The sequence below is a fragment of the Siphateles boraxobius genome, unplaced genomic scaffold, assembly GCF_051911475.1.
Source record: "Siphateles boraxobius isolate OS27281-9 unplaced genomic scaffold, OSU_SipBor_1 61, whole genome shotgun sequence".
Taxonomy (NCBI): domain Eukaryota; kingdom Metazoa; phylum Chordata; class Actinopteri; order Cypriniformes; family Leuciscidae; genus Siphateles; species Siphateles boraxobius.
Window position 1 is genome coordinate 13,440,001 of NW_027509188.1, and position 15,814 is coordinate 13,455,814.

The 15,814-nt window shown below is 39.4% G+C and overlaps 2 protein-coding genes across 2 annotated transcripts in view; both read right to left on the bottom strand.

Moving 5' to 3' along the window:
* Positions 1-15,814, bottom strand: part of LOC143718338 (uncharacterized) — a 207,772-nt gene that overhangs the window by 158,311 nt on the left and 33,647 nt on the right. The window lies entirely within an intron of this gene.
* LOC143718354 (uncharacterized) overlaps positions 1-15,814 on the bottom strand; it is a 71,202-nt gene that overhangs the window by 22,558 nt on the left and 32,830 nt on the right. The window contains exon 2 of the mRNA XM_077209449.1: positions 14,271-14,361. Within this exon, the coding sequence (XP_077065564.1) occupies positions 14,271-14,277 (7 nt within the window). The 5' untranslated portion in view covers positions 14,278-14,361. The remainder of the gene's footprint in view (positions 1-14,270; positions 14,362-15,814) is intronic.

The following is a 15,814-nucleotide window of genomic DNA, read 5'->3' on the forward strand; positions in this document are numbered from 1 at the left end:
AGAGACAGTGATTGAGTGGAAGAGATAGTGAGTGAGTGACAGTGATTGAGTGAAAGAGATAGTGAGTGAGTGACAGTGATTGAGTGATAGAGATAGTGAGTGAGTGACAGTGATTGAGTGAAAGAGATAGTGAGTGAGTGAGTGAGTGAGTGAGTGAGTGAGAGAGTGAGTGAGTGAGTGAGTGACCGTGAGTGAGTGAGTGACAGTGAGTGAGTGAGTGAGTGACAGTGATAGAGATAGTGAGTGAGTGAGTGAAAGAGATAGTGAGTGAGAGACAGTGATTGAGTGGAAGAGATAGTGAGTGAGTGACAGTGATTGAGTGAAAGAGATAGTGAGTGAGTGACAGTGATTGAGTGAAAGAGATAGTGAGTGAGAGACAGTGATTGAGTGAAAGAGATAGTGAATGAGTGACAGTGATTGAGTGAAAGAGATAGTGAGTGAGTGACAGTGATTGAGTGAAAGAGATAGTGAGTGAGAGACAGTGATTGAGTGGAAGAGATAGTGAGTGAGTGACAGTGAGTGAGTGAAAGAGATAGTGAGTGAGTGACAGTGATTGAGTGAAAGAGATAGTGAGTGAGTGACAGTGATTGAGTGATAGAGATAGTGAGTGAGTGACAGTGATTGAGTGAAAGAGATAGTGAGTGAGTGAGTGAGTGAGTGAGTGAGTGAGTGAGTGAGTGAGTGAGTGAGAGAGTGAGTGAGTGAGTGAGTGAGTGACAGTGAGTGACAGTGAGTGAGTGAGTGAGTGAGTGACAGTGATAGAGATAGTGAGTGAGTGAGTGAAAGAGATAGTGAGTGAGAGACAGTGATTGAGTGGAAGAGATAGTGAGTGAGTGACAGTGATTGAGTGAAAGAGATAGTGAGTGAGTGACAGTGATTGAGTGAAAGAGATAGTGAGTGAGAGACAGTGATTGAGTGGAAGAGATAGTGAGTAAGTGACAGTGAGTGAGTGAAAGAGATAGTGAGTGAGAGACAGTGATTGAGTGAAAGAGATAGTGAGTGAGAGACAGTGATTGAGTGAAAGAGATAGTGAGTGAGTGACAGTGATTGAGTGAAAGAGATAGTGAGTGAGTGACAGTGATTGAGTGATAGAGATAGTGAGTGAGTGACAGTGATTGAGTGAAAGAGATAGTGAGTGAGTGACAGTGATTGAGTGATAGAGATAGTGAGTGAGTGACAGTGATTGAGTGATAGAGATAGTGAGTGAGTGACAGTGATTGAGTGAAAGAGATAGTGAGTGAGTGAGTGAGTGAGTGAGTGAGTGAGTGAGTGAGAGCGTGAGTGAGTGAGTGAGTGAGTGAGTGAGTGAGAGCGTGAGTGAGTGAGTGAGTGAGTGAGTGAGTGAGTGAGTGAGTGAGTGAGAGCGTGAGTGAGTGAGTGAGTGAGTGAGTGAGTGAGTGACAGTGAGTGACAGTGAGTGAGTGAGTGACAGTGAGTGAGTGAGTGAGTGAGTGAGTGAGTGAGTGACAGTGATAGAGATAGTGAGTGAGAGACAGTGATTGAGTGGAAGAGATAGTGAGTGAGTGACAGCGATTGAGTGAAAGAGATAGTGAGTGAGTGACAGTGATTGAGTGAAAGAGATAGTGAGTGAGTGACAGTGATTGAGTGAAAGAGATAGTGAGTGAGTGAGTGACAGTGATAGAGATAGTGAGTGAGTGTGTGAGTGAGTGAAAGAGATAGTGAGTGAGAGACAGTGATTGAGTGGAAGAGATAGTGAGTAAGTGACCGTGAGTGAGTGAAAGAGATAGTGAGTGAGAGACAGTGATTGAGTGGAAGAGATAGTGAGTAAGTGACAGTGAGTGAGTGAAAGAGATAGTGAGTGAGAGACAGTGATTGAGTGGAAGAGATAGTGAGTAAGTGACAGTGAGTGAGTGAAAGAGATAGTGAGTGAGAGACAGTGATTGAGTGGAAGAGATAGTGAGTAAGTGACAGTGAGTGAGTGAAAGAGATAGTGAGTGAGAGACAGTGATTGAGTGGAAGAGATAGTGAGTAAGTGACAGTGAGTGAGTGAAAGAGATAGTGAGTGAGAGACAGTGATTGAGTGGAAGAGATAGTGAGTAAGTGACAGTGAGTGAGTGAAAGAGATAGTGATTGAGTGACAGTGATTGAGTGGAAGAGATAGTGAGTAAGTGACAGTGAGTGAGTGAAAGAGATAGTGAGTGAGTGAGTGTGTGAGTGAGTGAAAGAGATAGTGAGTGAGTGACAGTGATTGAGTGAAAGAGATAGTGAGTGAGTGAGTGTGTGAGTGAGTGAAAGAGATAGTGAGTGAGTGACAGTGATTGAGTGAAAGAGATAGTGAGTGAGAGACAGTGATTGAGTGGAAGAGATAGTGAGTGAGTGACAGTGATTGAGTGAAAGAGATAGTGAGTGAGTGACAGTGATTGAGTGAAAGAGATAGTGAGTGAGTGACAGTGATTGAGTGAAAGAGATAGTGAGTGAGTGACAGTGATTGAGTGAAAGAGATAGTGAGTGAGTGAGTGACAGTGATAGAGATAGTGAGTGAGTGTGTGAGTGAGTGAAAGAGATTATGAGTGAGAGACAGTGATTGAGTGGAAGAGATAGTGAGTAAGTGACCGTGAGTGAGTGAAAGAGATAGTGAGTGAGAGACAGTGATTGAGTGGAAGAGATAGTGAGTAAGTGACAGTGAGTGAGTGAAAGAGATAGTGAGTGAGAGACAGTGATTGAGTGGAAGAGATAGTGAGTAAGTGACAGTGAGTGAGTGAAAGAGATAGTGAGTGAGAGACAGTGATTGAGTGGAAGAGATAGTGAGTAAGTGACAGTGAGTGAGTGAAAGAGATAGTGAGTGAGGGACAGTGATTGAGTGGAAGAGATAGTGAGTAAGTGACAGTGAGTGAGTGAAAGAGATAGTGATTGAGTGACAGTGATTGAGTGGAAGAGATAGTGAGTAAGTGACAGTGAGTGAGTGAAAGAGATAGTGAGTGAGTGAGTGTGTGAGTGAGTGAAAGAGATAGTGAGTGAGTGACAGTGATTGAGTGAAAGAGATAGTGAGTGAGTGAGTGTGTGAGTGAGTGAAAGAGATAGTGAGTGAGAGACAGTGATTGAGTGGAAGAGATAGTGAGTAAGTGACAGTGAGTGAGTGAAAGAGATAGTGAGTGAGAGACAGTGATTGAGTGGAAGAGATAGTGAGTAAGTGACAGTGAGTGAGTGAAAGAGATAGTGAGTGAGAGACAGTGATTGAGTGGAAGAGATAGTGAGTAAGTGACAGTGAGTGAGTGAAAGAGATAGTGATTGAGTGACAGTGATTGAGTGGAAGAGATAGTGAGTGAGTGAGTGTGTGAGTGAGTGAAAGAGATAGTGAGTGAGTGAGTGTGTGAGTGAGTGAAAGAGATAGTGAGTGAGTGAGTGTGTGAGTGAGTGAAAGAGATAGTGAGTAAGTGACATTGAGCGAGTGGAAGAGATAGTGAGTGAGAGACAGTGATTGAGTGGAAGAGATAGTGATTGAGTGACAGTGATTGAGTGGAAGAGATAGTGATTGAGTGACAGTGATTGAGTGGAAGAGATAGTGAGTAAGTGACAGTGAGTGAGTGAAAGAGATAGTGATTGAGTGACAGTGATTGAGTGGAAGAGATAGTGAGTAAGTGACAGTGAGTGAGTGAAAGAGATAGTGAGTGAGAGACAGTGATTGAGTGGAAGAGATAGTGAGTAAGTGACAGTGAGTGAGTGAAAGAGATAGTGAGTGAGAGACAGTGATTGAGTGGAAGAGATAGTGAGTAAGTGACAGTGAGTGAGTGAAAGAGATAGTGAGTGAGAGACAGTGATTGAGTGGAAGAGATAGTGAGTAAGTGACAGTGAGTGAGTGAAAGAGATAGTGAGTGAGAGACAGTGATTGAGTGGAAGAGATAGTGAGTAAGTGACAGTGAGTGAGTGAAAGAGATAGTGAGTGAGGGACAGTGATTGAGTGGAAGAGATAGTGAGTAAGTGACAGTGAGTGAGTGAAAGAGATAGTGATTGAGTGACAGTGATTGAGTGGAAGAGATAGTGAGTAAGTGACAGTGAGTGAGTGAAAGAGATAGTGAGTGAGTGAGTGTGTGAGTGAGTGAAAGAGATAGTGAGTGAGTGACAGTGATTGAGTGAAAGAGATAGTGAGTGAGTGAGTGTGTGAGTGAGTGAAAGAGAGTGATTGAGTGGAAGAGATAGTGAGTAAGTGACAGTGAGTGAGTGAAAGAGATAGTGAGTGAGAGACAGTGATTGAGTGGAAGAGATAGTGAGTAAGTGACAGTGAGTGAGTGAAAGAGATAGTGAGTGAGAGACAGTGATTGAGTGGAAGAGATAGTGAGTAAGTGACAGTGAGTGAGTGAAAGAGATAGTGATTGAGTGACAGTGATTGAGTGGAAGAGATAGTGAGTGAGTGAGTGTGTGAGTGAGTGAAAGAGATAGTGAGTGAGTGAGTGTGTGAGTGAGTGAAAGAGATAGTGAGTGAGTGAGTGTGTGAGTGAGTGAAAGAGATAGTGAGTAAGTGACATTGAGCGAGTGGAAGAGATAGTGAGTGAGAGACAGTGATTGAGTGGAAGAGATAGTGATTGAGTGACAGTGATTGAGTGGAAGAGATAGTGATTGAGTGACAGTGATTGAGTGGAAGAGATAGTGAGTAAGTGACAGTGAGTGAGTGAAAGAGATAGTGATTGAGTGACAGTGATTGAGTGGAAGAGATAGTGAGTAAGTGACAGTGAGTGAGTGAAAGAGATAGTGAGTGAGAGACAGTGATTGAGTGGAAGAGATAGTGAGTAAGTGACAGTGAGTGAGTGAAAGAGATAGTGAGTGAGAGACAGTGATTGAGTGGAAGAGATAGTGAGTAAGTGACAGTGAGTGAGTGAAAGAGATAGTGAGTGAGAGACAGTGATTGAGTGGAAGAGATAGTGAGTAAGTGACAGTGAGTGAGTGAAAGAGATAGTGAGTGAGAGACAGTGATTGAGTGGAAGAGATAGTGAGTAAGTGACAGTGAGTGAGTGAAAGAGATAGTGAGTGAGGGACAGTGATTGAGTGGAAGAGATAGTGAGTAAGTGACAGTGAGTGAGTGAAAGAGATAGTGATTGAGTGACAGTGATTGAGTGGAAGAGATAGTGAGTAAGTGACAGTGAGTGAGTGAAAGAGATAGTGAGTGAGTGAGTGTGTGAGTGAGTGAAAGAGATAGTGAGTGAGTGACAGTGATTGAGTGAAAGAGATAGTGAGTGAGTGAGTGTGTGAGTGAGTGAAAGAGAGTGATTGAGTGGAAGAGATAGTGAGTAAGTGACAGTGAGTGAGTGAAAGAGATAGTGAGTGAGAGACAGTGATTGAGTGGAAGAGATAGTGAGTAAGTGACAGTGAGTGAGTGAAAGAGATAGTGAGTGAGAGACAGTGATTGAGTGGAAGAGATAGTGAGTAAGTGACAGTGAGTGAGTGAAAGAGATAGTGATTGAGTGACAGTGATTGAGTGGAAGAGATAGTGAGTGAGTGAGTGTGTGAGTGAGTGAAAGAGATAGTGAGTGAGTGAGTGTGTGAGTGAGTGAAAGAGATAGTGAGTGAGTGAGTGTGTGAGTGAGTGAAAGAGATAGTGAGTAAGTGACAGTGAGCGAGTGGAAGAGATAGTGAGTGAGAGACAGTGATTGAGTGGAAGAGATAGTGATTGAGTGACAGTGATTGAGTGGAAGAGATAGTGAGTAAGTGACAGTGAGTGAGTGAAAGAGATAGTGATTGAGTGACAGTGACTGAGTGAAATGGTGAGTGAAAGAGATAGTGAGTAATAAGTGTGTGAGTGATATAGTGAGTGAGTGAATGAACAAAACAGGGTTAAGTTAACAAAAAAAAAAAGATTAGCCTATATAAGAATCCTTGATTTCTCACATCCTCACATTCAAATGGGAAGCAGAACCACCCTGTCACATAGTCTAGGTCCTGGGTAAGATTTGTATGCACTTCATTTAGCGGAGAATATCTCAACTGTTATAGACTAATATGACCCCATTGAACAACGTGGGATGTGTGCCAAAATCTCTACCCAGGACGAAAGTCCTGAAAATGACCACAACAGGGGACACTATTATCACACTACAGGTGAATAGGACTTTTTCTTCCCTTTATAGATATTCTCATACATTTCTACCAGATTAATCTTCATATTAAGAGAAATACTTTTTGTATTACACTTTGTCTTAAAAATAAAATAAAATATGCAAATTAGGCAATATCTATAAATATGCGTACATATAGCTTAAACTCTTGAAGCTACAGATTTTCTGAGGTGATCACAATGTTCACAATGACCATGTAGTGTAAGTGTAAGAATTCTGGTTTGATATTTTTTAATCGTGTTTCTGTTGATGTTCAGTGTGGATGTCGGGGTGTGTACAATTGTATACAAACACTGGAGGGGGGGTATACAATTGTATACAAACACTGGACTTTTTTAAAAGAAAGAAAACAAGCCTTTGATTAATATACAGAAATTTTATACCCAACCTTGCTATTATCATTGGAACGTTAACTTAAAGTGAAAAATACAAAACAACAGGTTTATTCCCTGTGTTGCTAGGTAAAACTTTCACAACAGAGTCCAGGTATGGGGATGATGATGAGAGCTCATTCAGTGATAGAATTTTTACAACTATTGCCTCCCTTGAATTTGCAGTACTTGCAACAACGGATACCAGCGACCCGACAGGGACACCCATCCTTGTGTGCACACTTGCCACACAAGCAGGAGATGGCAAACCTTCAGGTTTTGAGATTACAATCTCAGGGACTAAAAAACTGCCCTTTCTTACAAAACCATAAGCATCTGCATTTAAGATCGAGGTGGCGTCTGTAAATGGTGCTTGGACCTAAAGCTGCTGTTGATAATAGGCTCGTTGTATATGTTTTCTTGCATTAGTTGAGGTGGGGGGTATCTGGACCTTTTTTATCTATTTGTGGACACAACTTCAGCAGCTTAGTCCCAAGTTGTGATTTGGCACTCTTCCTCAAGTAACCATCTTTGTCAACCAAGAAGAATGCAGAGTTGGTGATCTCATGCTGGAGTAGCTCCTCAACTGTGAACCCCCGGTGACACTCATACTCAATAAACATGAGAGCTTTGATTGTCTCATCTTTGATGTCTGCTTTGGAAGCCAAATTCCAGGTGGTCTTTGGCAAATTAAACTTGACTTTACAAATTTTTGAGTGTATCGATATCGACTGAGTCGATCATCGATAAATTTAGCACAAGCAGCACTGCCCTCTGTGATACAGCACAACAACTTGTCTACATTTACGTTGGTCACAATTTCTCCAGTGAGAGTATTTAAATACACAAAATTACAACTCATATGATAATGACACTTAATAAGTGTACACGCCAACGCAAAGATTAAAGAGAAGATTTCCTTATTTGCCTTGATCTCAAGTCATCTTGCTTCAACTTGAGCTAGTCACCTCAGGTCACTATGGCTACCAAGTAAACTTTTGTCAAAAAAAAAGTTGGAGTTGATGACGTGATGACAGCAATATTTTGAATAGGTAGGAAATGTACGTTTTAAAGTTTAGGTTAATAAATAACTGGCAATTCCTGTATGTTGGTAGTTGTATGTTATAGGTTGGCTGTTTTTTAGCCATTTTCTTTATATCAAATCAGAATGCTAACACTCTTCTATGACCTTATAACCATGGTCATTGTGATCACCTCAGAAAATATGTAGCTTCGAGGGTTTATATGTATGCATATTTAATGAGATATTGCCTCATTTGCATATTTTAGACAAAGTGTAATACAAAAAGTATTTCTCTTAATATGAAGATTAATCTGGTAGAAATGTAACCTCTACTAACATCCCTTACCACCACGTCACAATAAAACATGTGACGGGGTGGTAAATTTCAGGCTAAAATGGCCGCAGATCTCCCACGTGGTCAAGTTCCTCACCTAGCATACATGCATTCTATCTGAAATATATATATTTTTGCATTAATAATGTAAAATAAAAATCAGTGTTCCCTCTCTATTTTGCGTGACAGGGTGGTTGGTTTAAGCTTGACGGAACCTGCCTAACATGAAAAATCAACAAATAAAGAGTGTAGAGGATTGTCAGTACATGCCTGCTTTTGTTCTTGGCGGCAACACGACTCCAATGATGTCACTTCCGCTTTGTGATGTCATTTAAAGCAACAGTACATTATTTATAAAACAAGTTAGTGTGACGGGTTGGTAAGTCAAACTGAGGGACGCACACAAATAACAAAATATTTACAAAAAAATAAGGTTTATTTTGAAGAAAATATATCTTATGTGAAAAGGGACACATATAATCCTGACAATAATAAATGTTTTTAAAAAATACATAACTTATTTGATGATATTTTAGATGCAAATGTCATGTTGGTCAACACGGACATGTGAAATCGGCTATGAACTAATGAAAAATTATTAAAATAGTATGTTATTCTTTAAAAAAAATTTTTTATCATATATCATGTTATCAAGAACACTTGAATGAATAAACTTAAAATTTGTAAACACATTTTGGGACATGTTTGTGCCTTATGTATCTCATCAAACGTTGTGAACCCAAATGGCACCCGTTTCGTAGAATGACTCTAATATTGATCCTTAACATGGTGAAAAGCCTAATATAACTTTTCACTGTGGCATAGTTCTGACGTTCTGTTCAATTAAAGCCTCAACAATGGTCCTTTTCGTCACAACATGTGATTTTTGACACTATGGTGATAGTGACCTGTCCAATCAACAAAGAAAAGCATACCTTGGAGGTAAAAATATGGGTCTAGGGCCCTGAGTAATATTTCAATGTGACTTTTTCAGAGATATTGACAGTTTATTTGCGCTAAATATGACTATGATAATAGATTTAACATGGAAATGGACTTAAAATAAGAAGAATATATCAGAATTGGATTCCTTGTATCAAAAAAAGTAGAGAAAATTAGATTATGCAGCAATTTAAGACTAAAGGAAGCTGAGATGTAACCTTTTCTCTTTTGGGCGTGGGCCAATTTGGATTTTATGGATAACTGCCAACTTGTATCCATGTTTTTTTTAAAACCTTAGGCCCATACCAAACACCCTGCCAAAAATCAAAAACTTTTCCAGAAGTGCCCGAACTTCATGAATTTTCACGTATTCCTTCCCAGCTATGAGGGGTATTAGCATGTGTAATATAGGCCCAGGAGCTGAAGCCTGCCGTCCGCCGGGGATCGGGACCAGAAGAGCTGCATGGAGACAACCCAGTCTCATTTAGAGACATCTCCATTATGACAACATTTAATTTAATTGAAAGGAGGGTCCCACTTATGTATTTAGTTGGAATTCAGTCAGCTTAACTGTTAATGTTATAAAATAATGACTGAACAAAACAAACAATATACAATTGTTTCTTAACCTGCCTGTGACATATGCAGTGGCGGAGCTAGACTTTTAAAACAGGGGTGGCAAAGGGGTGGCAAGGTATTATTTTGGGGGGTCAATATACAAAGTGTTCAATTACACTAAAAATTTATTATTTTCCACAAAATGTATATAGGTTGTTTGGGTTGGTTGGTTGGGGAAAATTGACAGACATAAACACTTAAAGGAGTCATGGTATTCATTTGTTTCTTTTAATGAATATATTAACTGCATTTTATAAATTATTTAAAATTATAATAAAAAAAATAAAAAAAATTAAAAATTAAAATTATTAAAGCATTAACACACAAACCACCGTTTGTGTTATAACATAAAAGCAAGCAGATACTGCGTGCATGGTTTGGCATGACTGCGCGCAAAGTGCGCTCCCTTAATAATTCCTAAAAATCGCGATCTCACACATCTCTGTTATTATCAATGACTGCACAATGAATCTTTCATAATATATACACTTTGTTTGTTAAAATTAGAGGATTTGCCAGCATACAGAATTCAGCACTGAACTGAAGTCAGTTTTGAGCGGTGAGGGGAGTCTATATTGAATGCTTGTGATTGGCCTTTGCGTTCAAGAAATCAACACATATGTCTGTGATTGGCTACATCGCTCAACGCTGCAAACATGTTATAAAAATAAACTCTGGCCTGTAAATCGTTTCTATTTTGTTTTAGTTGTTCGTGTTGCTTTTCTGCAACAGATGAATAAAAATGTATTAGTTTTTATATGTTTTATTCATAGATATTTCTAGTTTGCGGGAGTCCCACGAATAGTTTTATTCTCCCGCACACACAGAGTGAGTGCATTACCGCCCGCGCCCGCGCTCTCACTCGCACAAGTGTTGTTTGTGTGTGAGTGTGCGCGTGTGCGCACTCATTGAGATAATTGTAAACGCGCAAACACAGACAGTTAGGAGGGCGGGGCGCCCCCTTTTATAATGGTTGGGGAAACACTGTGTTATGTTAAGTGCTAATAAATTGTATGCCTACACAAACTTACTTCAGTACTTCTGTACATCTCTACATTAACATCTACTATCTCCACGGTGGTTTTATTAAGATTAGTTCAATATGCTGCACGTGCTAATATGAATAAGCCTACCTAATGTATGTGATTGTTGCTGAACATTTGCTAACGACATGTTTTAAGCATCTTCACGCAGGCGTGACAGTCAGTCAGTTTCACGAGACTAGTAATGCTCATTTAAGTATTAATGCTGCACTACAGTGCAACGTCTCCCTTACTTCCCGTTAAAACAGTACTTCGTTTAATTTAATACCAATAAAAGCCGTACATACCAGCAAAACGCTCTTCATCGATCCTGTGTGTGCTGTCGCGTTATGTTTTGTTTTGGAGCCGTTTCGAGCATGAAGGAGGAGCTGTGTGTTAGCTTAACCAATGAAAAGTGTAGCAGCAACAGCACGCGCTGCAGGCTTGTGCGTGCTGCGTAGGATGCATTCACGTCCGCTGAGAGATTTGGGAAATGTTCGTAAAAATCAAACCGTGTAATGTTTTCAGCGGGGTGGCAGCAGGGGTGGCAAGGACTTCGTCTGGGGTGGCAATTGCCACCCCAACTAGCCTTCTGGCTCCGCCACTGGACATATGTAGTGCCCAAATTATTATTTTGGACAAATGAAACCCTCCTTTCAATTAAATTAAATGTTGTCATTAATTTATGGAGAATGAAAGCAATGGACTCTTTCAGTAAATGTAACGTCTACAAAAATGTAAAAAAGCAACATATAATGGCTGAGCTTTCAGCTTCTTCCTCTATCCTTGAGAGAGTGAAGTTACTACTAAGTGCTAAATGTGGATTTCGGTCTAGATATGTAATAACATTTTGCAAAAGAAAAATTATAGATACAATTAATTATAGATACACATATGCATTGTGTTTTGCAAATATAAATAAATGAGCCTAGGTAATATTTCACAAATAAATACAAACCATCCTAAAAATTGCTTGTAACCTTTGAACAAATACCAAATCTAGTGCAAACAAATGCACATCTGTCTGTTATGATTGTGTGAGACACTTGGCTTTTTATAAGATCTCTCGGCTCGATTTTCTCACAAATGCAGTTGAGCGACTTCCTCTTCTAAAACAGTAGATAGCGCTAAGATAGGGGATTAATTTAGCGCTAGTCTCCCGGGAGAAGCACTGATTTGAAACGTGTGCTTGCCTTTGCATACAGCTGAGGAAAATGAGCGGTGAACAGGTGTTTACTGTATCTTAAATTGACCTTTGTACTTGCACATTGCTATCCGTTTGTTTGCGAGTCGAGTTTTCCTTTGCAAAGCAGATCGAGTTTGTTTGCAAAATGCTGGATTTGTTTGTTTAATTATGGCACAATATTAATTCCATAGAATAACCCCTATTTCAAAAACGGTGGCGTGTTCCTTTAAATTTAAGAGATTAACTTGCAGATTCATTTTAAGCATAATATATGCCTGTGTGGAAGAGTGTAAGGCCGGGGACACACTCGCTGCGTGGCGTGAGCGTGGCGTTTCTGCTGTGTGGCGGCTGCGTCGCGTTTTCTGTGTCTTTGCTCACAAGAAAACGTGTCTGATGCGGCGCTGCTGCCAGGTGACTATACTATAATACTATATTTATAAATATAAAGCCTACTGATAAAGACACTAGCTATGTTTCCATCCACACGTTTTTATCCACATTAAGTGATATCGAATGAAAAATGCCTTATGGAAACAGTAAAATTCGATTGAATTACATGAATATCGACTCAAATGAAATACGATCGGTCTCATCGGATTTTTATCTTGATCGATAAATGGCTTATGCGATAAACGCGGATGGAAACGTAATTATGGCGCGATCCATTTTGCCTAGTAAAACTTTGTTCGCAAATGTTGGCTTGAATGTTGTGCAATTCGGTGAGAAAATGAATGGAAACACCTTAACATGTCTCAAATCAATTCGATATACCAATTTGATCGCAAAACAGCAGGTGACGTCATTACGCACAGGTTTTTATCTGCTTTAACCCTCTGGGGTCTGAGGTGTTTTCTGGGTCCTGGAGGTGTTCTGACAAGCTCTGACATTTGTGCCTATTTCTGTTACTTGTGACATTTTCATGGCTAAAGTCTGATTACACTGTATTCAGCACAAAATCTGCTACAATAATATGTCAGCAGCATGTATGTAAAAGTTTGTAGTTTTAAGATAATGATGTTTATGCATGGTTTGTAAAAAAAAAAAAAAAAATGTCACTGAAATAAGGTCATGAAACCCATTCTAATTATTCTTCACAAGACTTTTGAAAATTGTATCACGTAGCCTAGAATATTTGCTCCAAAACTATGTGAGAATCATCCTGACTACTCATTCAGATAAAACATTATAAAGATTTAAAACTTGAAAGACATGTTTTGTGCAAGAAAGCTTTATGCGGGGAGGCGTTAACCTCCCATTAATATTGAGTGTTTCACACCTGAGAAAGACAAAGACCCTCCCCTAATGGCCCTATACAGTGCTATCATTTTGAGGAGCCTTGCACAAAGAATGAGGAGAGACTTAAAAAATAATGGCTTTCTGATTGTTTGGATTTATTTTAGGGCAGTCAGTTAAACGCATTATTAACGGCGTTAACGCAAACCCATTTTAACGGCGTTAATTTTTTTATCGCGCGATTAACGGTCTTTTTGGCCTAGCAAACTTTGTATTTTTTTTTTCACATGCTTTTGCAACAGGACGTCATGCGCGGCGCTGCGCTATGAAACCCATTCATTTCAATGGCTTTTCAACGCCGCGCGAGGACGTTTTGAAAGCGCAAGCGGATCTAGCTAGACCGGAAACAAAACAACAGGCACGCCGCACACACTTGTTTGGGCTTGCGAGCCGGATGCGCGACCGCGAATCTCTCTGCTCGCGCGCGGAATATAATGTGCCGAGCACGAATCTCTCTGCTCGAGTCGCGCGCTCTCAGATACACGCTGCTCTTGTAAGAATTTTCTCTGGGCTCGCTCAGACAATATGTGCCTGCACTTAAAACGTGTTCAGTGCAATCGCGAATCTCTCCTCTTCCCCAGCTAACAATTTTAGGTTATAAGAACGTTTTCATAACGTTCCCATTAAGTTATAAAAACGTTATTTCTGAATGTTATAGGAATGTTCAAAACGTCCAGTTTTGAGTGGATGACGAGCGCGAGACGCCGAAATGGATGCCAATAAGATTCTGAATGGAAAGTTTACTTTTAAAAAGTTGCCAAATGGTTACATTGACGAGACCAAAGTGATCTGTGTGTTTTGTCGTTGTGAACTGAGCTATCATCATCGCAGCACGTCCAGTCTGAAATACCACTTGATGATGCCAAACACACACACACACACACACACACACACACACACACACACACACACACACACACAGCTGATTCTCCGACCCCTCATCAATATCAGGACCTCATCAGTATTTCTTTCACCCTTTTATTGATGGACAGTGTTACATTGTGTGAGAGAGATTATTTGCGAAATGTTGCATATTGTCTGAAATTGAACAGTATATGCCAATGTTGTTTTCAATAAAAAACATTTGCACAAAGCAAGCCGATCCACTTTTCCATGTTGATAAGAGCATTAAAATGAGAGAAAAAAAATAATGGGACAAAAAGAAATCAAGAGACATTTAGAATAGATAAAAATGTGCGATTAAATGTGATTAATCGCGAGTTAACTATGACATTAATGTGATTAATCGCGATTAAATATTTTAATCGTTTGACAGCACTAATTTATTTACAACACAACATAATCCAAAAGTTTCACAACAAATGGCAAAAAGAGCACATTATTGAACAGAGACAGATCAAAAGACAGACTTGAAGTCACACACCTTTGTGCCATTGAAACATAGTACATACCTGTCATTTCCAAGGTGTTTGATTTTTCACTTTACCATGTTCATGTAGGAGACACGTGTGAATGTTGAAGTCAGCAGGACTCATCTGGTCCCTGTATAAAAAAATAAAAATAAAAAACACCAGCTGTGAACATGTTGATTTCCAGAGAAACTATAGGGCAGCACGATTTTGGGAATACATTTTAGATCTTTCTAGTTAAAATTGCTTTTTTTTAAATTTAAAAAATGCACACACACACATACATACACATCTCATTTCATAACATCATAACGAATGGAAACATTTGGAGTAAAAACATAAAGCCTAATGTTTGTCGCGTTTTGCTTTCAAACTGACTCAAACTCGCAGCGCGTGCAGAGAACATTTACTGAAGCGATCGAGGCGCTCCAAACTATTAAACATTATTGTTACCATATTATACATCTGGGGTTTGAGCAGATATCCACAAACACAGTATTTAACAGTAAACACGGGTCTAAACATTATAATATTCACCATGTTAGAGTAAACACTCGCGAGCCTACTTTTATCATGCTGTTTTATTATGAACATTCAACATGTTTCTGTCTACATATAGATACACATACATGGACGACATTAGGCGGGTCAATGGAACGAGGAGGCGCAGTGGGACATGTTCCTGCATGGGTTGGCTGACCGCGTCCAGAAGGAGATCTACGCCCTGGACCTCCCCACTTCTTTAACCCTCTGGGGTCCTATGTGTTTTTGGGGTCCTGGAGCATTCTGACATGCTCTAACATTTGTGCTTTTTTCAGTTATTTATAAACATGTTAATGGCAAAGGTGTAAATTCACTCTATATAGCACAAACAGGGCTACCATAATATGTTAGCAAGATGTATGTACATGTTTGTATTTTTGAGAGAATATTGTTTATGCATGGTTATTGAAAAAACTAAAACTTAAAGTCTCTGAAATAAGGCCACAAAACACATACTAAATATGTGTCCACAAGACTTTTGACTAATGGATGTTCTCGCCTAGGATTTTTGCTTCAAAATGATCTGAAAATAATCCTTCCAAATCATTCACATAAAACAATACATTGATTTAAATTTAGTAAAACACTTTTTGTTTGGAAAGGCAATATGCGAAATGGGCGTGACTCATGTATAATGGTCTGATTCACACCTGTGAAGACAAAAGACCTGCTTAATGAGCCTGCATAATGAGCTTTTCACAGGTGTGTCACTGAGCCACAAGAAAGAATACAAGGACACAAGAAAAGAAATGTGTATATATACTACAAAATTGGTTCACAGTTGGAAACATCTATAAAAAAATAGTATTTTTCCACTTGTATTTTTGCTTGCAAATTGTATAATATCCAAGGTGAACATTTCTAGTAATTGTGTAGTTAATTCTCATACTGTATTTTCAGAAAGTTTTGGATATGTATCCTCTCCCCAAATTTGTCACTAATAAAACACAATACAAATAATTTGAAGAGAAGGCTTAAATTGACCTTTTAAGATTTTGTTTACATCTACCTTGTAAATATATTATTTGCTATTTTATTAAAAA